This window comes from Scyliorhinus canicula, chromosome 11, assembly GCF_902713615.1.
Source record: "Scyliorhinus canicula chromosome 11, sScyCan1.1, whole genome shotgun sequence".
In the NCBI taxonomy this organism is placed as follows: domain Eukaryota; kingdom Metazoa; phylum Chordata; class Chondrichthyes; order Carcharhiniformes; family Scyliorhinidae; genus Scyliorhinus; species Scyliorhinus canicula.
The window spans coordinates 169,483,643-169,506,430 of NC_052156.1; the positions used below are offsets into that span (position 1 = coordinate 169,483,643).

Consider the following 22,788-nt stretch of genomic DNA (forward strand, 5'->3'; position numbering starts at 1 on the left):
CTACACAGGACACCCCTAACCCTAACCCTGGACACCGTGACCCAGGACACCCCTACCCAGGACAGCCCTACCCAGGACAGCCCTACCCAGGACACCCCTACCCAGGACAGCCCTACCCAGGACACCCCTACCCAGGACAGCCCTACCCAGGACAGCCCTACCCAGGACACCCCTACCCAGAACATCCCTACCCAGGACAGCCCTACCCAGGACAGCCCTACCCAGAACATCCCTACACAGGACACCCCTACTCAGGACACCCCTACCCAGGACACCCCTACCCAGGACACCCCTACCCAGGACACCCCTACCCAGGACACACCTATCCAGGACACCCCTACTCAGGACACCCCTACCCAGGTCATGCGTGCCACCCAGGCTGAAACTGCACGGGTGGCGTCCGCGGTGGAGGCAATGGGTGCGACGGTTCAGACACGAGGAGCTGTATGCAAGGCCTGGGGCTTTCCATGCACGCGATGTCTGTGGCCCAGAACATGGCTGCCCTCTCACAGGAAGCCATGAGCCAGAGCCAGCGGCAGATGGCAGAGGCGCTCAACGCCGTAGCCCTGTCTCAGCAGGCAATGGCCCAGTCTCAGCAGGCCATCGCTAAGTGCATCGGCCCCATTTCCCAGGTGCTGGCCGGCGTCGCCCAGACACAGACAGGGATGGCCAACTCCCTGAGCTCCATGGCTGCAAACTAGCAGACCCTTGTTGATACCAAGGCAGGCCTCCAGGACTGGCAGCGCCAGGTGTTGGGCGGGCATCGGATGGCCAGTCCGTTCGCACCCCCGACCCATGTAGAGGCCCGGGGGCCACGGGCATCCCGAGCAAAGAGGAGGTGCTGGGCCCGTTCCAGGCCCCCCTGCAGGGGAGGTCCCGGAACACCGCGGCACCTCGGACTCCCCCCCCCCCCCCCCCGCTCCATCCAAGGTGCATCTGGTGGGCAGCGGGCAGGACAGGCAGCAGCTCGCCATCCCAGTCGCCCGAGCCGCGGCCTCGCCCATCTAGGCCGGGCCGCCCCAGGAAACGGCCGCCAAAGGGATCCCAAGTCAGAGGGCAGGAATCGCAGGAGTCCACCTCCAGTTCTACTGTACCGTCTGTGGAACCGCCTAGACGTAGTCAAAGGGCCCGTAAGGCCAAACAATTAGACACTGAGTAAGTTGGCATAGGTGCAGGGCACAGACAATTTATAGGACCTACATAGAATTTACAGTGCAGAAAGAGGCCATTCGGCCCATCGAGTCTGCACCGGCTCTTGGAAAGAGCACCCTACCCGAGGTCAACACCTCTACCCTATCCCCATAACCCAGTAACCCCACCCAACACCAAGGGCAATTTTGGACACTAAGGGCAATTTATCCCGTACCCGTACCAGCCTCCCCGGACAGGCGCCGGAATGTGGCGACTAGGGGCTTTTCACAGTAACTTCATTGAAGCCTACTCGTGACAATAAGCGATTTTCATTTTCATTTCATTTCATGGCCAATCCACCTAACCTGCACATCTTTGGACTGTGGGAGGAAACCGGAGTACCCGGAGGAAACCCACGCACACACGGGGAGGATGTGCAGACTCCGCACAGACAGTGACCCAAGCCGGAATCGAACCTGGGACCCTGGAGCTGTGAAGCAATTGTGCTATCCACAATGCTACCGTGCTGACCTAGGCCATGTGTATGAACTGTTTGTTATTAAAATCACTCTCACACCTACAGAAGTTGCCTTTGTGCTCTGTCCGAAGCGTGCGGGGGTGTGGTGCGCAGTGAACGCCAGTGTGTGTTTAAGGGGTGGTATTACGTCGGCCTCAGGTGAGTGTGCCCCCCCTCCGCCCAGGTCGCCCTCGCCAACCCCCCGGGCAGAGAACGGGACCGTGCGCTGAAGTGTCATGGCCGCATGCAGCGATGGTCTGGGTGGAGGGTGGTACTATGGCCATGGGTCAGACATTGTCCAACGATGTAGAGCCGGTAGCACATCGCAGAGCGGGTTGTCATCATCCTCCATGGCCTGCAATAGGCACACTTCCAGCAGCAACCGTGTGAGCAGGTGGATGTGCAATGGAGGGGTGGTGTGCATGCGGGTGGGGTGAGGGTGGTTGGTGGTGGGTGGGTGGGTGGGGGGGTGAGTGTGGTTGGTGGTGGGTGGGTGGGGGGGGTGAGTGTGGTTGGTGGTGGGTGGGGGGGGTGAGTGTGGTTGGAAGTGGGTGGGGGGGAGAGTGTGGTTGGAGGTGGGTGGGGGGGGTGAGTGTGGTTGGTGGTGGATGGGTGGGTGGGGGGGTGAGTGTGGTTGGTGGTGGATGGGTGGGTGGGGGGGTGAGTGTGGTTGGTGGTGGGTGGGTGGGGGGGTGAGTGTGGTTGGAGGTGGGTGGGTGGGGGGGTGAGTGTGCTTGGTGGTGGGTGGGTGGGTGGGGGGGTGAGTGTGGTTGGAGGTGGGTGGGTGGGGGGGTGAGTGTGGTTGGAGGTGGGTGGGTGGGGGGGTGAGTGTGGTTGGTGGTGGGTGGGTGGGGGGGTGAGTGTGGTTGGAAGTGGGTGGGGGGGTGAGTGTGGTTGGAGGTGGGTGGGGGGGGTGAGTGTGGTTGGTGGTGGATGGGTGGGTGGGGGGGTGAGTGTGGTTGGAGGTGGGTGGGTGGGGGGGTGAGTGTGGTTGGTGGTGGGTGGGTGGGTGGGGGGGTGAGTGTGGTTGGAGGTGGGTGGGTGGGGGGGATGAGTGTGGTTGGAGGTGGGTGGGGGGGGTGAGTGTGGTTGGTGGTGGATGGGTGGGTGGGGGGGTGAGTGTGGTTGGTGGTGGGTGGGTGGGTGGGAGGGGGGTGAGAGTGGTCGGCTGGTGCCGTGGTGTGCAGTCTGTGCCCATACTCTGCGATTCCCACGCCCCCCCTAGTCTGTGAACCGGGCGGCTATCAGCCTGTCCCGTGCCCGCTGGCCCAGCCGGTAACAGTGGGCAGCTTCCTGCCCATGTCCAGCCCGTCTGTCCTGACCATTGCCCCCATCCTCCTCACCTGGGGAGGACTGTGCCTCGTCCTGCTGCTCCTCCACTCCCCCCTCCTCTGCCTGCGGCACATCGCCCCTCTGCTGGGCTATGTTGTGCAGGACACAGCAGACCACAATGATGCAGCCGACCCTATCTGGCGGGTACTGGAGGGCCCCTCCAGAGCGGTCCAGGCACCTAAACGCATTTTTAGAAGCCCAAACCACCTATCACACCTCTGGTCGCTGCATGGGCATCGTTGTAGCCGTTCTCCGTGTCACTCTGTGCCCTCCGTATAGGCGTCATCAGCCACGACCGCAATGGGTAACCCCTGTCGCCCAGCCCCTCAGCCGGGGGGGTGCGTCCCTCGAACATGCCGGGGATGTAAGACTGCGCCAATACGAATGAGTCACGTACACTGCCCGGGTACCGGGCGCAGACGTGCAGGAACATCATTTGGTTGTCACAGACCACCTGAATGTTCATGGAACAGATCCCCTTCCTATTGGTGAACACGGCCCTGTTATCTACAGGTGGCCGCACGGCGATGTGCATCCCATCGATCGTGCCCTGGACCATGGGAAACTTGGCCACGGCAGCGAAGCCCGCTGCCCGGGCACTTGGCTGGCCCGGTCCACAGGGAACCAGGTGTAACGGTCTGCAATGGCATTTAGGGCGTCTGTCACTGCCCGGATGCACCGGTGCACCGATGTCTGCGAGATGCCGGAAAGGTCCCCACTCGGCGGCTGGAATGACCCCGTGGCAGAGAAGTTCAGGGCCACCGTAACCTTGATGGCCACGGGGGGAGGGTGTCCTCCCCCAGTGCCACGCGGTGCCAGGTGTGGCATCAGGTGGCAGATATGTCCGATGGTTTCCCGGCTCATCCGGAGTCTCCTCTTGCATGCCCGGTCCGTGAGGTCATGGTACGACGAGTGGGGCCGATACACACGGGGCCTCCTCGGGCGTCTCCGTCGCCGTGGCACCACGACCTCCTCCTCCTCCTCCTCCCCCCCCCCCCTCCTCCTCTTCCTCGTCCTGTTGTGCGGGCGGCCCTCCGGCCTGGGTGGCTGCCGTCTACCCCTCTGCGGCAGCCTCTGCCGCCTCCCTGGCATTCGCCCCCTCTCCCCGCCACTCACCCTCTCCCCCGTCCCCAGCACTCTCCCCCCTCCCCGGCACTCTCTCCCCTCTCCCCGCCACTCGCCCTCTCCCCCCTCCCCGGCACTCTCCCCCCCTCTCCCCGGCTTTCGCCCCCCCCGGCACTCTGCCCCCTCCCCGGCATTCGCCCCCTCTCCCCGCCACTCGCCCTCTCCCCCGTCCCCGGCACTCTCCCCCCTCCCCGACACTCTCTCCCCTCTCCCCGCCACTCGCCCTCCCCCCTCTCCCCGGCATTCGCCCCCTCTCCCCGCCACTCGCCCTCTCCCCCGTCCCCGGCACTCTCCCCCCTCCCCGGCACTCTTCCCCCCTCTCCCCGGCATTCGCCCCCCCGGCACTCTGCCCCCTCCCCGGCATTCGCCCCCTCTCCCCGGCACTCGCCCTCTCCCCCGTCCCCGGCACTCTCCCCCCTCCCCGGCACTCTTCCCCCCTCTCCCCGGCATTCGCCCCCCCGGCACTCTTCCCCCTCCACAGCACTCGCCCTCTCCTCCCTCCCCAGCACTCTCCTCCCTCCCTGGCACTCTCCCCCCTCCCTGGCACTCTCCCCCCACCCCAGCACTCTCCCCCCTCTTCCTAGCGCTCGCCCTCCCCTTGCCACTTCTCCACCCCCCCTCCACACACACCCCCGCCCCCCCTCCACACACACACTCCCCCTCCACACAGACTGCGGCCAACGCCGTCACTTCTCCTGCGGCCACCCCACACCGTGACCTACCTCTGCGTTGTCCGGCGTCAACCGTCACACTGGTTGACCCTATTATATCGGTGTTTTAATTTACGCCAACGTGACCCGTGGTCATGTCGGCGGGACTTCAGCCCATCTGGCCGGGAGAATTCAGGCTGCCCCCGGGGCCCATAGCATCGCTCCGGTCACCGCCATTCTCCGAGGCCGGCGGCGCGATTCAAGCCGGGCCAAATTTAAGGGGGGTCGGAGAATTCAGAGGACGGCGGGGGCGGGATTCACACCGGCCCCTGGAGATTCTCCGACCTGGCGGGGGGGGGGGGGGGGGGGGGGGGGTGTTGGAGAATCCCGCCCCTGATCTCTGTGGACCCGGGTGCTGACTCTGCAGCCCTGCCCACCAGAGGCATGGCGTAAAACACGCCCACTTACGTTTTTACTTTCTCAATACCTGGAGAGAAAGCTGGTTTGTGCAGCCGTACAGTTACATGCCGGCTTTAAGTCTGAGCCAGACACTGTGATAAAATATGGTCAGATTCAACCCAATGCTTTTGATGTTCTTTTACAACTTCCTTTTATTAACACTTATTCCATTAAATATGTAATCTCAGAAAATTGTTGCTTCAACCAAAACATTTTAATGTGGGCCCTAATGTGCAAAAGTCCAAAAAGGCAATGAAAACTTAACTTAGGCCACAGAATCCCTTCAGTGAGAAGGAGGCCATTCAGCCCATCGCGTCTGCACTGACCCACCGCAAGAACACTCGACCTCAGTCCACTTCCCGGACACCCCGCTCTATCCCTGGAACCCCATAACCTAACCTGTACATTCCTGGCCATGAAGGCGGGTCCATTGCGGGTCTGCCCTGTTACCACCTCCAGCTAGGACAGTGAATTTAGTCCTCAGCCATACCTCCCATTCTCCTAGCAGGACCAGAGAATCCCGTCCTTAAGGGTAACTTACCACAGCCACTCCACCTAACCCTTTCAGCTTTGGACTGTGGGAGGAAGCCGGAGCACCCGGAGGAAACCCACGCAGACACGGGGAGAATGTGCAGACTCCACACAGACAGTGACCCAAGCCGGCAATCGAACCTGAGTCATCGGAGCTGTGAGGCAGCAGTGCTATCCACTGTGCTACCGTGTCACTCCGGGGTCCCTGGGCTGTGAGGCAGCAGTGCTAACCAGTGTGTCATTGTGCCACCCCAGCTAACTGTTTCATGCTGCTGCCATGAAATAGCAGCACAGGTGGTATTTACCACTAACAGGATGCTGCTGTCAAACTAAAAAGACATTCTGCCTATCACACAAATGAGTAATGTATTACATTAATTTCAGTGCCAGTGTGATGCTAGGTATGTAGGCTGTATGCCCAAAGACTGGTGGATATAATCAAACAGTATTCCACTGTTCGCAATGGACAAGGTACAAGCCATACCCAATCATGGCAAGTTTGAAAAACACAAAACACAGCGAACACCACTAGATGTGATTCCACAATGGGACAACATTTGCTCTATAATCCTAACTGTGGTAAGATTTACACTGACATCCAATTTAAGATTGTCAGTTGGGCTCACACTGTGGGGAAGTTGTGTGTACAGGAAGCCACAGTAATAATACACAGGGCCTGTTCTTTACAGACAGAGAGAACATGTACACACGTTGAACTTGTTTCAGCGAAATAAAATAAGTGAGAGCTCTTCGCTAACTCATTCTTCAAAGTACTGCCTTGACCAATCAGAGTCAAGCTGCCTGGTTTATATTTCAATAAATTCTTGGCAGTTAACTGTCAGTCATCATCAACTGGTGCATTTCCCTTGGCAAAACCTCTCAGCACCCTCTTCTCATACACCTTTATTTTGTAGTTCACCCTGACATTGGTATTCTTGCGAATTGGCAAGGGGATGGGAACCAATTCAGAAAGTCGGAAAGAAGTAAAACAGGGCCAGAAACAAAAAGCAGTAAGGGGGAAAGTGTAAGGCAGAGAAACCACAGTAAAAAATCAAAAAGGGCCACAGTGCAGGGTACAGTCACTGAGGAGAGTGTGAAAAGGGAGGTGGCCAATGCAGGATTGAAAGTGTTATACCTAAATGCGTGTTGTATACGGAACAAGGTAAATGAGCTTGTTGCGCACATTGAAATTGGCCAGTTTTGGCATCACAGAGACGTGGCTGCAAGGGGATCAGGGCTGGGATTTAAATATCAAAGGATATATGTCCTATCGAAAGGACAGGCAGATGGACAAAGGGGTTCGACGTTGCATTGTTAGTAAGGAATGAAGTTAAATCAATAGCAAGGAGCGATATAGGATCAGATGGCATATAATCTCTGTGGGTAGAGTTGAGGAATCGCAAAGGTAAAAAGACCCCGATGGGAGTTATGTACAGGCCCCCGAGCAGTAGTCAGCATGTGGGGTGGAAAATAAATCAGGAGATAGAAAAGGCATGTAAAAAAGGCAATATTACAATAATCATGGGGGACTTCAATATGCAGGTGGACTGGGAAAATCAGGTTGGTAGTGGATCCCAAGAAATGGAATTTGTGGAATGTCAAAGAGATGGTTTTTTTTGGAGCAGCTTGTGACAGAGCCTACTAGGGAACAGGCAATTCTGGATTTGGTGATGTGTAATGAGGCAGACTTGATTAGGGAACTTAAGGTGAAGGAACCCTTAGGGAGCAGTGACCACAATATGATAGAATTTACCCAGCAGTTTGAGAGGGAGAAGCTGCAATTAGATGTAACAGTATTACAATTAAATAAGGGTAACTACAAAGACATGAGGGAGGAGCTGGCCAGAGTTGATTGAAGAAACCCAGCAGGGAAGACAGTGGAACAGCAATGGCAGGAGTTTTTGGGGGTTATTAGGGAGGCACAACAGAAATTCATCCCAAGGAGGAGGAAACATGCTAAGGGGAGGACAAGGTATCCATGGCTGATGAGGGATGTCAAGGACAGCATAAAGGCTAAGGAAGAAGCATACAAAGTGGCGAGGATTAGTGAGAAACCAGAGGATTGGGAAGCCTCTAAAAGCAAGCAGCGGACAACTAAAAAAGCAATATGGGGGAGAAGATGAAGTACAAGTGCAAGATAACTAGTAATATCAAGGAAGATAGGAAGAGATTTTTTCAATATATAAAAGGTAAGAGAGAGGCAAAAATAGACATTGGACCACTAGAAAATGTGGCTGGAGAAGTAATAATAGGAAACAAAGAAATGGCAGACGAACTGAATAGTTACTTTGCATCGGTCTTCATGGTGGAAGACACCAGTGGGGTGCCAGAGCTCCAGGAGAATCAGGGGGCAGAGGTGAGTGCAGTGACCATTACTAAGGAGAAGGTTCTAGGGATACTGAAAGGTCTGAAGGTGGATAAATCACCTGGACTGGATGGACTACACCCCAGGATTCTAAAAGAGATAGCTGAGGAAATTGTGGAGGCATTGATGATGATCTTTCAGGAATCACTGGAGGCAGGAATGGTCCCAGAGGACTGGATGGTGGCTAATGTAACACTACGGTTTAAGAAGGGAGGGAGGCAGAAGACGGGAAATTATAGGCCGGTTAGCCTGACTTCGGTCATTGGTAAGATTTTAGAGTCTGTTATTAAAGATGAGATTGCGAAGCACTTGGAAGTGCATGGTAAAATAGGACTGAGTCAGCAGGGCTTTGTCAAAGGGAGGTTGTGTCTAACAAATCTGTTAGAGTTCTTTGAGGAGGTAACAAGCAAGTTAGACAAAGGAGAACCAGTGGACATGATTTATTTAGATGTCCAGAAGGCCTTTGACAAGGTGCCGCATAGGACATTATTAAATAAGTTACGAGCTCATGGTGTTCAGGGTAAGATCCTGATGTCTATATGGTCTATATGAACTTCAGTAAGGCCTTTGACAAGGTCCCTCATGGTAGACTGGTACAAAAGGTGAAGTCACACGGGTTCAGGGGTGAGCTGGCAAGGTGGATACAGAACAGGCTAGGTCATAGAAGGCAGAGAGTAGAAATGGAAGGGTGCTTTTATGATTGAAGGGCTGTGACTAGTGGTGTTCCGCAGGGATCAGTGCTGGGACCTTTGCTGTTTGTAGTATATATAAATAATTTGGCGGAAAATGCAACTGGTCTGATTAGTAAGTTTGCAGAGGACACAAAGGTTGGTAGAATTGCGGATAGCGATGAGGACTGTCAGAGGATACAGCAGGATTTAGATCGTTTGGAGACTTGGGCGGAGCGATGGCAGATGGAGTTTAATCTGGACAAATGTGAGGTAATGCATTTTGGAAGGTCTAATGCAGGTAGGGAATATACAGTGAATGGTAGAACCCTCAAGAGTATTTAAAGTCAGAGAGATCTAGGTGTACAAGTCCACAGATCACTGAAAGGGGCAACATAGGTGGAGAAGGTAGTCAAGAAGGCGTACGGCATGCTTGCCTTCATTGGCCGGGGCATTGAGTATAAGAATTGGCAAGTCATGTTGCAGCTGTATAGAACCTTAGTTCGGCCACACTTTGAGTATAGTGTTCAATTCTGGTCACCACACTACCAGAAGGATGTGGAGGCTTTAGACAGGGTGCAGAAGAGATTTACCAGGATGTTGCCTGGTATGGAGGGCATTAGCTATGAGGAGCGGTTGAATAAACTCGGTTTGTTCTCACTGGAACGATGGAGGTTGAGGGGCAACCTGATAGGGGTCTACAAAATTATGAGGGGCATAGACAGAGTGGATAGTCAGAGACTTTTCCCCAGGGTAGAGGGGTCAATTACTAGGGGGCATAGGTTTAAGGTGCGAGGGGCAAGGTTTAGAGGAGATGTGCGAGGCAAGTTTTTTTACACAGAGGGTAGTGGGTGCCTGGAACTCGCTGCCGGAGGAGGTGGTGGAAGCAGGGACGATAGTGACATTTATGGGGCATCTTGACAAATACATGAATAGGATGGGAATAGAGGGATACGGACCCAGGAAGTGCAGAAGATTTTAGTTTGGACAGGCAGCATGTTCAGCACGGGCTTGGAGGGCCGAAGGGCCTGTTCCTGTGCTGTACTTTTCTTTGTTCTTTCTTTGTTTCATTTGCATGGATGGAGGATTGGCTGACTGGCAGAAGGCAGAGAGTGGGGATAAAGGGGTCTTTTTCAGGATGGCAGTCGGTGACTAGTGGTGTGCCTCAGGGCTCTGTGCTGGGACCATAACTTTTTACAATATACATTAATGATCTGGAAGAAGGTACTGAAGGCACTGTTACTAAGTTTTCAGATGATACAAAGATCTGTAGAGGGACAGATAGTATTGAGGAAGCAAGGCGGCTGCAGAACGACTTGGACAAGCTGGGAGAGTGGGCAATGAAGTGGCAAATGAAATACAATGTGGAAAGGTTATGCACTGGGGAAAAGCTTAGGAAATCAGAAGCACAAAGGGACTTGGGAGTCCTTGTTCACCATTCTCTGAAGGTTAATGTGCAGGTTCAGTCAGCAGTTAAGAAGGCAAATGTAATGTTAACATTCATGCCAAGAGGGCTAGAATACAAGACTAGGGATGCACTTCTGAGGCTGTTTAATGCTCTGGTTTGACCCCATTTGGAGTGTTGTGAGCAGTTTTGGGCCCCATATCTGAGGAAGGATGTGCTGGCCTTGGAAAGGGTCCAGAGGAGGTTCACAAGAATGATCCCTGGAATGAAGAACTTGTCGTATGAGGAACATTTGAGGACTCTGGGTCTGTACTCAGAGTTTAGAAGGATGAGGGGATCTTATTGAAACTTACAAGATACTGTGAGGCCTGGATAGAGTGGACGTGGAGAGAATGTTTCCACTTGTAGGAAAAACTAGAACTAGAGGACACGATCTCAGATTAAAGGGACAATCCTTTAAAACAGAGATGAGGAGGAATTTCTTCAGCCAGAGGGTGGTCAATCTGTGGAACTCTGCCGCCGAAGGCCGTGGAGGCCAAATCACTGAGTGTCTTTAAGACGAAGATAGATAGGTTCTTCATTAATAAGGGCAATCAAGGGTTAAGGGGAGAAGGCAGGAGAATGGGGATGAGTAAAATATCAGCCATGATTGAATGACGGAGCAGACTCAATGGGCCAAGTGGCCTAATTCTCTTCCTATGTCATCTGGTTTTATGGTCCTGATGAGTCCAAGCCAAGAAGCTTCAACAAAATGTTTTTTTCAGCAGTACTTTAATTAGATGTTGAAAATGGAACAGCATTTTAGATGTGTCCAATTGGTGGGTGGTTAAATGTGCTTTAAAAAGGAAACGGCTGTAAAGTAGAAAAGATGGTATTTTAAATAACACTGTAGAAAATGTTGGTAAGAAGTTCCGGCTGCAATTTTATGCAGAGTTTGCACCCTGAGGTTGGGCTCTATTGTGATAAAAGCAGTCTTACTTATGAAATGAAATGAAAATCGCTTATTGTCATGAGTAGGCTTCAAATGAAGTTACTGTGAAAAGCCCCTAGTCGCCACATTGCAGCGCCTGTTCGGGGAGGCTGTTACAGGAATCGAAATGTGCTGCTGGCCTGCCTTGGTCTGCTTTCCAAGCCAGCGATTAGCCCTGTGAACTAAACAGCCCCAGTGAACTTATTGACTGTAAAGTATCAGTTGTTGCTGTTGGAATTGTGACGTTATGTGATCAATAATTGCATCTTACAAGATATATTTCATTTTCTTAAACAGGAGAAAGAGGAAGAAAATTCGGACTCGCCAGTGGTTCAGCAGCAGAGAAGTCCCCAGGGATTGAGTGATACGGGTTATTCATCGGATGGTATATCAAGTTCACTCGGTGAAATTCCAACCATTCTTCAAAGTGAAGATAAAGATTTACTCAAAGAACCAGCTAGGAAAGATTCAATTTCTCAGGAAAGTAGTCCCTCCAGCCCATCAGATCTTGCCAAACTGGAAAGTACAGTTCTTTCAATCTTAGAAGCTCAGGCGAACACACTAAATAATGAGAAATCAGGCCAGTACAAAGACACTTACGGACTTTATACTGACCATGAAAGGGACCGACACAGACCAAGAACCTTGTCAATCACACCAGAGTCGTATAGCTCAGATGAAGAAGACCTTGAAGACATTCAGGAGGAAGATGAAGACGTTCTGGAAGATCATGGTCATGAAGATACATTAGCTCGAAAAGACTACAGTGAAAGCTGTGCTTCTCAGGATGAAGCAGCAGTGAGGAGACAAAGATATGATTCCCTCGAAGACAGTAGTGAAAGTGAGCACTCACCCCGCCCTCATAGGAAGAGGAAGACCAGTGTTGGATCATCAAGCAGTGACAGCCAAGGATCTGGTGATGAAGAAGATTTTATTCGAAAACAAATCATTGAGATGAGTGCTGAAGAAGATGCATCAGGATCTGAGGAAGATGAATATATTAGAAGTCAGCTGAAAGAGATAAGTGGAAAAGGACATCTAGAGAGCAAAGGACCAACTGTTAAGCACAAACGTCTTTCAAAAAAAAGTAGCACAAGTCATGATGATGATTCAGCGAGGCGTCATTCATGGCACGATGATGATGATGAAGAAGAATTGTCTGATGTGAGTCCTGAGTCTAAGTACAGAGAAACTAAAAGTCAAGACAATGAAGAATTGGCTGTATCAGCTGGTGGCGGCCTTAGGCGCTTTAAAACAATCGATTTGAACAGTTCTATTGCAAATAAATATGCAGAAGGTTCTGGGAACAAAGAGGATGGATTGTACTATGAAGAAGAACCAGAGTTAGAGATGGAAAGCTTAACTGATTCACCAGAAGATAGATCAAGAGGTGAAGGTTCATCTAGCCTGCATGCAACCTCTAGTTTTACACCTGGCACTTCTCCGACATCAGTTTCATCATTGGATGAAGACAGTGACAGTAGTCCAAGTCACAAGAAGATGCTTGGGGAGAGTAAACAGCAAAGAAAGGCTAGACACAGATCACCTGGTCCTCTGCTGCCTACTATTGAAGACTCTTCTGAAGAAGAAGAATTACGAGAGGAAGAAGAGCTTTTGCGAGAACAAGAAAAGCAACGAGAGTTAGAACAGCAACAAAGAAAGAGTTCAACAAAGAAATCAAAGAAAGATAAAGATGAACTGAGAGCTCAGAGAAGACGTGAGCGTCCAAAAACCCCTCCGAGTAATCTCTCACCGATCGAAGATGCTTCACCTACAGAAGAGTTGCGACAAGCAGCAGAAATGGAGGAGTTGCATCGCTCGTCATGTTCGGAATATTCACCAAGCATTGAATCGGAACCTGAAGGATTTGAAATACACCCAGAAAAAATTAGAGAAGTCCAAAAAGTTTACAAATTGCCTACATCGGTGTCGCTGTATTCTCCAACAGATGAGAACACTGGTCGTATTATGCAAGATGTTGATGCCAATAATCAGAAGTCTTTGAAAAGTGCAGAAGAAGCATATGAAGAGATGATGCAGAAAGCAAAATTACTTCAGAATCAAAAAGAACCTGATGATGTCTTTGAAAAGGAGCCTTTATATGGGGGCATGTTAATCGAGGATTATATCTACGAGTCTCTAGTGGAAGATACTTACAATGGGACAACAGAAAATCGTTTTCTTAATACAGGACAGGGGACCAGAACTGGTTTGATGCAGGAATCTGAAAATAAATTAAGAAGTCCGGATGAAATTTATGAAGAAATAATGAAGAAATCCACGAGTGATTCTGCACATTATTATTACAACCAACCTTTCGATGGAAATCTCTATCAACAGGATTTGCCTTCCACTGTAACTGGTGCTAAAGAAACATATGTTACATATCCATTGCACATCTCAGAAGCTTCCACAAAGACAGAAAAACAGTTGTTAGATGCTGATGCTGCTTACGAGGAGCTCATGAAGCGACAGAATGCACTGCTGACTCCTGGAACCAGTCCAACGCAGCCAAGTTCTCCTGAATCAGAAGCCACCAGTCACCCTTCAGTATTTACATCTGCTTCCACGAGAGGGCACGACAAATCTTCAACCTCAATACTATCTTCTGCAGATCCAGAGCATATTCCACCAGTAGGTAGTTTGATGCATGCTATCCCTGATGTCAAAATTACCCAGCACTTTTCTGTGGAAGATGACATTGAAGTAGAATATGGAGAACAATATTACGTAGATAACAGAGAGATGTCAAATGAAATCACCAAAACAGTTAAACAAAGCAAACCAGGGACTACAACCAGCAGTGGGGAGATGGACGATATAGCATCAAAAACAGTAACATCTACAGCTTTTGTAACTCCTGTCAGCTCAATTACCTCTACTGTTACCGTGACTAGCAGCTCTCCTGTTTGTTCCACTGGGCCAGTTGATGTATCGAGGACAAAAGATGGTGTTGTCCTTAGTATAGCCACCAGTGAAGAAACGTCAGCACAAACAGCCACACATTCTGTTAAGACTACAATGAGTATTTCTGATACAACTATCTCTTCCGTATCTATGGCACCAACTTCAGTGGGGGTTGCAATTTGTGGACCCCCAGGGAATACACACCCAACACAAGTAGGTGAATTGGCTTTCACTATGCCACTGCCAGGAAAAGAGAGAACTGCAGCCACCTCAAGTAGGGCACCCCCTTCCTCAGTCTCCAGCACATTTTCCACTGCTTCAGAACTACCACAGACCACAACCTGGGTTCCTTCTGTTCCTTTTGAAATGGGCTCGTCCATCATTAAGTCACCATTGCATTCTGCTACTGAGTCACAATTCCCTCCGCCACCTCCTCCTTTACCTGCTTCAACCGTTCCAAAGTCAGTTATCATCCCAAAGAGGAAATCCACAGCTGATGTACCAGCCTGTAGAATGGGAGTCCCTATACAAACCAGTGGTGTATCTAGTTTATCTAATGCGTTAGATCAGAGCAGTTTAACACTAAATGGAAAAATATTTCATCCAATGCCCCCTCCTGTCCCTCCTAAACCAGCCTCAATTCCATCAGGATTCGTATTCACCACCAGACCAACAGATGGAATACGACCCGCAATTCCACCAAAGCCTGCGTTTGCTCATCTTCCGATAACTGTGCACAGACCAAGTGACTTACAACATAAAACTTCAACCTCAACTGCAACATTGTCTTTGAACTTGACTTCTCCGGGAGATTTCAAACTAATCTCTCCCACATCGCCTATTTCCCCACATTCAAATAAATCTTCTCCAAAGTTAACAATGCATTCCCAAGCTACATACGTAGTAATAACTTTGCCATCTGAACCTGGTACTCCAACAGAATCTGTAACCTGCCAAGCATCTTCCAGCCAACCATCAGTATCCCCTTCAAAACAGCACGGGCTATCATGTCTACCATCAGCCATATCCCTGACTCACTTTACCAAATCTATGGAAACTCAGAAAATAGTTGAAAAGGGAAAATCGGAGACAGTTTATTTTTATCAGAGTTTGGCACAGGGTGTTTTATCAACAGTTGAACATGGCATATCAACCAATGCCTCCCAAGCACCGGTTTCTGTGATTTATGACAAAGTACCAAGCACAGGTACAATCAGTGTTGCTATAACCATACCTCCGGAAAGAAAATATTCTGAATTTCAAGAAAATGGAAGAACACTAGAACACACTGCACAGTTTACAAGTGATGTGATTGATCTTCGCACTCTGTCAAGTTTAGATGCTGGGATGACAAATAATGGTATGGATTTGTCTAATTTCTCTATCGATGGACGAAGGCATGCTTTAGTGATTGATTCTGGTGGCATACGTCAGATCAGCGCCATTCAACCAGCCATTGTGAATTTAAGTACAGCTGGATCGGATGACCAAATTCCAGTTTCACCACTGGTAATATCGACTGAAAGTATGACAGTCGTTACCTGTACGGCCACAACAACTTTTACCGCTACCACTGACACGTTTGAAAGATCTGTGGATCTTGGGAATATCGTGTCCATACCACTCCAGCTAACAACCAAGATTGATGAAGTATCATGCAGTATTGCCCATTGCCAGTCACCTGCAACAGGCATAGTAGAAGTCCCAATCAACCTGTCTTGTAGCACTGCTACTCCCATTTCAGGTTGGCCTGTTACAGAACCAGTAACCATAGCTCCTATTAGCACAACAAATGGATGGATAGATGTGGAATCAGAAATTAAAGCAGTTGATTTAAGCACAACAAAACCCCATCAGATGATGGCGACAGTGGATGAATTAACATCTGGGATTGTTACTACAATTCTCGAGGAGGAAGACAAGCCTGTCGATCTTACTGCAGGGAGACGGAATGTTTGCTGTGATATGGTTTACAAGTTTCCATTTGGTCGCAGTTGTTCATCTTTGACACAGCAACCTGCTCCAACCCTCCCTGAAGACCGTTATGGGTACAGAGACGACCATTATCTATACGGCCGTGGTGGGTCCCAAGGTCACCGAGGATTTGGGAACATGAAGCCTTCCATGTCCGATACCAACTTGGCTGAAGCTGGTCTGTTTCTATATAAAAGCAAGCATAGCTTTGACTATTGTAATAGTGGGACTGATGCTGCAGTCGATCTTACAGCAAGAAAACTGACAGCAGGTCAGTATGATACAGCAACAGATCTTTCTTTAAAATTAAACCTGCATGGGTTCCCTCAACTCATTTTGGGCTAACCTTTTTCTTTTGCATCATTTCTAATCCCTATTTTTGTACAGAACTTTGAGCATGTGAAAATGGAATGCAGGTTATTTTTGGTTGATCTTTTTGTTCACAGATGGGTGCATGCATTGCATGTCTTTTCAGCATTGGTTTTGCTTCATGTGTAATTGCAACTGTTAATGATGATGAAGAATTGCATGCAATCTTTCCTTTAATCACCTGGATGGAATGGCAATGATTATCCCCACAAATTAATTTGATTATCTAGGAATGAGTTCTATTTCTGACACTATAATTACAGGTGAATTAATGGACTATTCTGCAGTTTGTACTCAGCCTCAAGATCATCTCAGCAAAGGAACATTGAGCTATCCTGAGGCACATCAAGTGATTGCAGACACTGGCACACCACAGTATTCTCAAGCAAGAATAACCTCAGCAATGGCAACTCACTATGGCATGCCAAGTGGTTTACGTTCTTCTGGTGGCGTTGTTTATTCTTCTGTGGCAACTCCAATCCCATCCACCTTTGCGATTACTACCCAACCAGGTTCAATATTCAGCACCTCCCTTAGTCTCCACAGCAGTGATACAATGCCTTCACTATCAACATTGCAGCATATTCAGCCAATGCCCAAGTCTTCCAGTTACTTGACAACTGCTGATATAGGAGGAGAGATGGGTCCTGGGGTTTCTCTAGGTTTAGATATGACTGGGCTTGTGCCTAATCTGACAACAATTTCAGCCACATATCCAGATACATCATCAAAGGTCAGCTTTATGCAGGCTGAAGCTGATTACATGCAAATACATACCATTGACCCTTCGGTGGTTCCCAAACTGTCACCTGTTACTTCACCTGTATCTGAACATTTGTTGATAGAGAGGGAAATCCTCGAGTTTGAGAAGATGAAACAAATTCGTTTAGCTGAAGAATTAGAGCGCGAACGACATGAGATCCAGATATTTCGAGAACAAGAAAAACTGATTGTTCAGCGAGAACTTCAGGAACTTCAAACAATGAAGCAACAACTCCTATATCAACAGGAGGAAGAGCGTCAGGCTCAGTTTATGATACAACAAGAAACAATAGCCCAGCAACAGATTCAGCTCGAACAAATACAGCAGCTGCAGCAACAACTACAACAACAGCTTGAGGAGCAAAAGATTCGACAGATATATCAGTACACGTATGATCCGTCTGGTTCAGCCTCTCCTCAGACAACAACAGATCAAGCAATGATAGAATGCCAGTACACAACAGCAGAAAATGGTCAGTTCTGGCATGTCCAGGATGCTAGTACAACAGCTTCAGCCATGATGGGACATGATACATCGCAGACGCAGCCATGGTACACTGCTCAGTCAGATGGAATTGTGCAGCACGTTCCTCAACCTTGCATGCTGAGCTCAGTATCAGAAATGTCTTTGAAAGACATTGATGTTCGAGAGGCAAGAGCATTGAGAAAGAGAAGTTCTATGCCGAGGCTGCGTGGTCAATATGGTGACAATCTTGATGGAAATACACAAGAGCCAAGATCATACAAAAAGATAGTTGACAGCGGAGTCCAGACTGATGATGAGGAAGGAACAGAAAGATGCTACACCAGTAGAAGGAGAAGAACAAAAAAGAGTGTGGATAGCAGTGTTCAGACTGATGATGAAGATAATCAGGAGGACTGGGATGTTCCCACTAGAAGGCGAAAGTCTCGTGTGGGGAAGTATGCTGATGGTGCAACAGAGATAGATAAAACAAAGCGCCCACATTTTGCAAAACTCTCTAATATCGCGATGCAGACTGTGGCTGAGATTTCTGTTCAAACCGAGCCTGAGGGAATAATAAGGACACCTTCGATAAGGGCTCAAATTGAAACCAAGATTGAAATTGTAAAACACATTTCAGCTCCAGAAAAAACGCACATGGGTGAAAGCTTGGGCTGCCAGACAGAAACAGACTCAGATGGACAAAGTCCCCTGTGCTTGAGTCAGAAGATAATTACAGCCATTTCCCCACAAAAAAATGATAAAAAGCGTCCAACTCCATTAGAAATAGGTTATTCAAATCATCTCCGAGCAGATTCCTCCTTCCAACTTGTGCCCTCCCCACCCAAATCTCCAAAGGTATTGTACTCACCAATCTCACCAATGTCCCCAAACAAAGAATTGGAGACAGTGTTTGTGCCCTATGAGAAATCTCCATCTGTTGACAAAAACTCGCAGAAACTAATGGCTCCTGAACCATTAAAAATTCAGCCTCTAAGTCCTCGGACCATCAAGGTGATGCAGCGATCCATGTCTGATCCAAAGCCATTGAGTCCAACAGCAGAAGAAAGCTCTAGGTCACATTTCCAGTATAGCGACAGCTACTCGGTAAGCATTCTGCCACTTAATTGTTCCCTATTGTTTGTAGCATGAAACATTGCTTTTAAACCAGTCGATAGTGGTGAATCTGCTTATGACACTGTACTTCTGGCAACTATAACAGCAGCGCTTCATAACGCTATTAATAATTCTGTTCAGCATGGCTAACAAATAGATACAAAAGTGTTATGTACTCATCAGTTTGTTTCTCCAATTATTCACAGTTTATTCTGCAGCATTAGCTTTATGCAGGGTCCTGATTTAACAGAGGGATTGGAAAATCACAATATAGGTTAAATTTCAAGGGATGTAGACACTTAAGTTTAAATGTTGGTCCAGAAGGCAAATATCTTACAGCCGTTAGACATGTTAAAATGCATTTAAACTATTGTCAGGCGTTTCCAAGGCTGAAAGATCAATGGAGGAAATGTTGCTGTGGAATAATCCTAACTCTGTGGCACAGCAGAGCCCCAATCTGCTGCATGAGGTGTGTCTGAGAGAAGTGACCCTTTTCTTGGTAAACCCAAGTGTCTGGTTATCGGCAGCAGCACTTGGTGTAAGCCTGAGGAATAAAATCTAAGGTGTTGGTTCAATATTGCAGCCTGGATATTTGTCCTTGCACAGATATTAACAACACTATCAGGCACCCTGCAGCATTGTCAGTGAGCTGATCCCTGGAAATGTGCTGGGTCTTATCGTGCCAGCTTGGCCATCTCCCCGTCACGCTGTCTTCAAACGTCATCTCAATCACAGGCCGTGATATGTTCCCTTCTTTCGCTGCCTCGCTCAGACATTTACAGTTTCTAACCGACTATTATAATTTCCCCAAACTCCGGAGTTGGTGCGAAAATAACCCATTTGATCTGATGCTGACTTCAGCCTGCTCATGCTGTGATTCTGCTGAGACATTTTTCGATATTAGAGGCACTACAGAAATGCAAGTTATTGTTATTATGCAAGAACTCACTTTCATCAACCCCCCCCCCCCCCCCCCCCCCACACACACACACACCCAGTGGCGGACTGGGTCTAAAAATATTGGTTGCCAGGAGACAAAGGGGGCCCACCCACAACTACAATGCTATCATTTAATTTTCTTACCGAATAAAAAAGAATACATATGGAAAAAAGGGTACAATTAAAATTTTTGTGGAAAAAATGTGTATTTCTTAGTAATTACAGTGTACATGTACTGTACATATTACTGGCAGTAGATACCAAATGTAAATACAGAATGTTATAATTGCATTTTTTGTTTATTTTTTTTAATTTTAAGTAATTGGTTGATATTTTTAAATAGTTTACTGCACAATTTACACATTAAAAAATAGTTCAAAAGCACAATAGAGCATTGCATGCAGTCCACTATATTAAGAGCAATCGTTTGTGTTCGCTAGATGATTGTGCGAATCTGCCAATAATTGCTTCTGCATCCAATTCATCTAACAATTCCTTTTCAATGGATAGCAACATGTATAATTCCAAATTCTCCTCAGACAGCGAATTTCTTAACCTTGTCTTTATGATCTTTAGCTTTGAAAATGTCCTCTCACATTGGACTTGAGTAACTGATAGTGTGCAGATGACTTTATAAAGTTCATAAAGGTTATCATATGCCTTGTCATGAAGTCTGTTGGATGCCAGAATTTTTAGTACACACGATGGGCAAGTGCTGCAAATTTTACAATTGTTGCAACTGGAATCCATATTCTCACCATCATTAAGCAATAGCTTCAATACATCAAAGTTTGAAGCAAAAGAAAACAATTCCAATATTACTTGATCTTTGCTGATTTGTGGAAACAGCTTAATAACACATCCTTCAAGGCCCTTCTCTGCAATAGTTTTAAACTTTGCTGGGTCCAAGCAGGACAAATCTTTATACAACTGTTTACGTTGTACAAAGCGTGATTCTAGTGACTGGACAATGCGATCCATTATTAGGTTAAACACATTTACTTGAAAATCAGCTAGAGAATCTGAGGAATTTCTTTCATCATCAATAAACTCATCTGCCATTCTTTTCTTCTTCCTCTGCCTCTTAACTGGCAATGCTGTTTCCAATGCATCAATTTCCAATGTTTGATTTTCATCCATATTCATCTGTGAAATCCTGTCATTACATTTATTTACAAATTCCAAAGCCTTGCTGTGAACGTTATCAAATGTTCTTGTCTGTTCCTTCAACTTTGTTGTAGCTGAATCTACCAAACTCCATGCAGTAAACATATCTAAACCACTATTCTGTAGATAACTTGATTTTCAAGTTAGAACTTAGCTATCTAAGTTTCAAATATATACAAGTAAGTAAATGCTGTCAATCTGGTTTCAAACTTTAGAAGACTTTGAAGTAAAACATTTGCTTCATGTTTTGTTTTTGCATCAAACTTTTCTGAATCTTGTATCATTGATAAGCATGTCAATAGATTTACAAAAGTACTGGCAGCGGCATCATCAAAATGTCCAAATATAGTTGTTGCTGCATTGGATTTTCCTGACCATCTGGTCTCACCAAATAGCTTTAATCGTTTCATTTTTTCTTGTCCTAGATGTTTTCCAACAACTTCTATCGATACAGCCATTCTCTTGTATGATGCTTTCACAAAAGTTGCTATATTCTGGAGCAAATTGAAAAAAGAAACTGCAGGCACACAACATTTTGTTGTTTCAGTTATCACCAAATTCAAGACATGGGCATAGCACCATATATGAACATGTTGATCAGCCACATCAGCAATTTTACTTTGTAAACCATTATACTGGCCATGGTAGCTTGCAGCGCCATCTGTGCTATCAGATAAACATTTTTGGGGGTCAATTTTAAGATGCTGTAATGTTTAAATCAATAGATCAAAACGTCCCTGTCCTGTACCATCATTACTTGGCACAACTGAAAGTAGTCGCTCACAGATAATACCTTTAAGCACATACCGAATAATAATGCTAAACTAATCGATGGATGAATTATCTTGTGTTGAATCAACCTGAATAGAATAATATTTTGCTTGAGAAACTTCATGACTAATTCTTTCTTGTATCATATTCTTCATAATTTTGATTAACATTTTTATAGTTGTTTTACTCAGGTATGTAACAAGTCCACCACGGCCTTTACTTTGAGCCTTTCCTTGTTGCTCTAATCGTTTGATTCTTTGTTTAGACTTGTTTTGCACTGCAGAAATGTGAGCCGCCATAATGGGGTCATATTTTGCCATCAACTGCACTGTAGCTAAAAAATTGCCATGATTCAGAATCTCATTATCTACAGTGTAGGCCGATTCATTTTTGTGACCTCGAACAGGAAGTGCTTGCTTGCCTAACATCTTTATGATGTCTATAATCCTCATGACAATACTTCTCTGCTTCAATACTTCTTCTTTCCTTTTAATTAATGATGCTGCAAAAAATGTATCTAAGGTGTCATCATTAACCACACTAATATATTGCTGAGCATTTCTGACATGTGTTGTCGATTCATGTAAAGTCAAGCTCTGGCTAATACGCCTGTAGTCACTAAAGCCACGTACAAAGGGTGATGGATTACAAGTGTTGGGAAACTCAAAGGCTAAGCAGTGTGAACAATATAAGCATCTATTTTCTTTGTTATATGTTAGCCATTTTCTTGAGACTGAGTCATTCATAATTTTCTTCTCATACAAACGAGCATCAAATGGCAGATCATCAAGTGGCTGAAGTGGATGTTCAGCAAAAAACTGTTTTAGCTTTGCTCGTGATGGATATTGGAAGATTCCAGTAATTGATCTTTCATTTACTTGCGTAGGTTCATTTACAGGATGTGCTTCAGAAACCAAGTCATTTATGCTTGAAGGAATATCTGATTCCCTGTCACTAGTTGAAGCTATGTGTTCAGATGTTGCAACTACAGGCAGTACAGATACCAGAACAAGGAAGCCTGAAGAAATATTGGGCGTGGGTTGCTTAGTAATGGATGCACTTGTATTTGTCTCTTCTCTGTTCTTGTAACTCGCATGTCATTGTACCATGAGCATTGTTTCTTGCTTCTTGATTATTGGTATTATAAACTCTGTAATAGGCCTGCAT

At 47.4% G+C, this 22,788-nt stretch overlaps 1 protein-coding gene across 6 annotated transcripts in view; it reads left to right on the top strand.

Moving 5' to 3' along the window:
- The window catches only part of pcloa (piccolo presynaptic cytomatrix protein a), a 543,385-nt gene that overhangs the window by 235,546 nt on the left and 285,051 nt on the right, over window positions 1-22,788 (top strand). For all 6 annotated transcript variants that reach the window (XM_038811992.1, XM_038811991.1, XM_038811990.1 and 3 more), the window contains exons 5-6: window positions 11,451-16,305; window positions 16,667-18,735. In XM_038811992.1, the coding sequence (XP_038667920.1) occupies window positions 11,451-16,305; window positions 16,667-18,735 (6,924 nt within the window). The remainder of the gene's footprint in view (window positions 1-11,450; window positions 16,306-16,666; window positions 18,736-22,788) is intronic.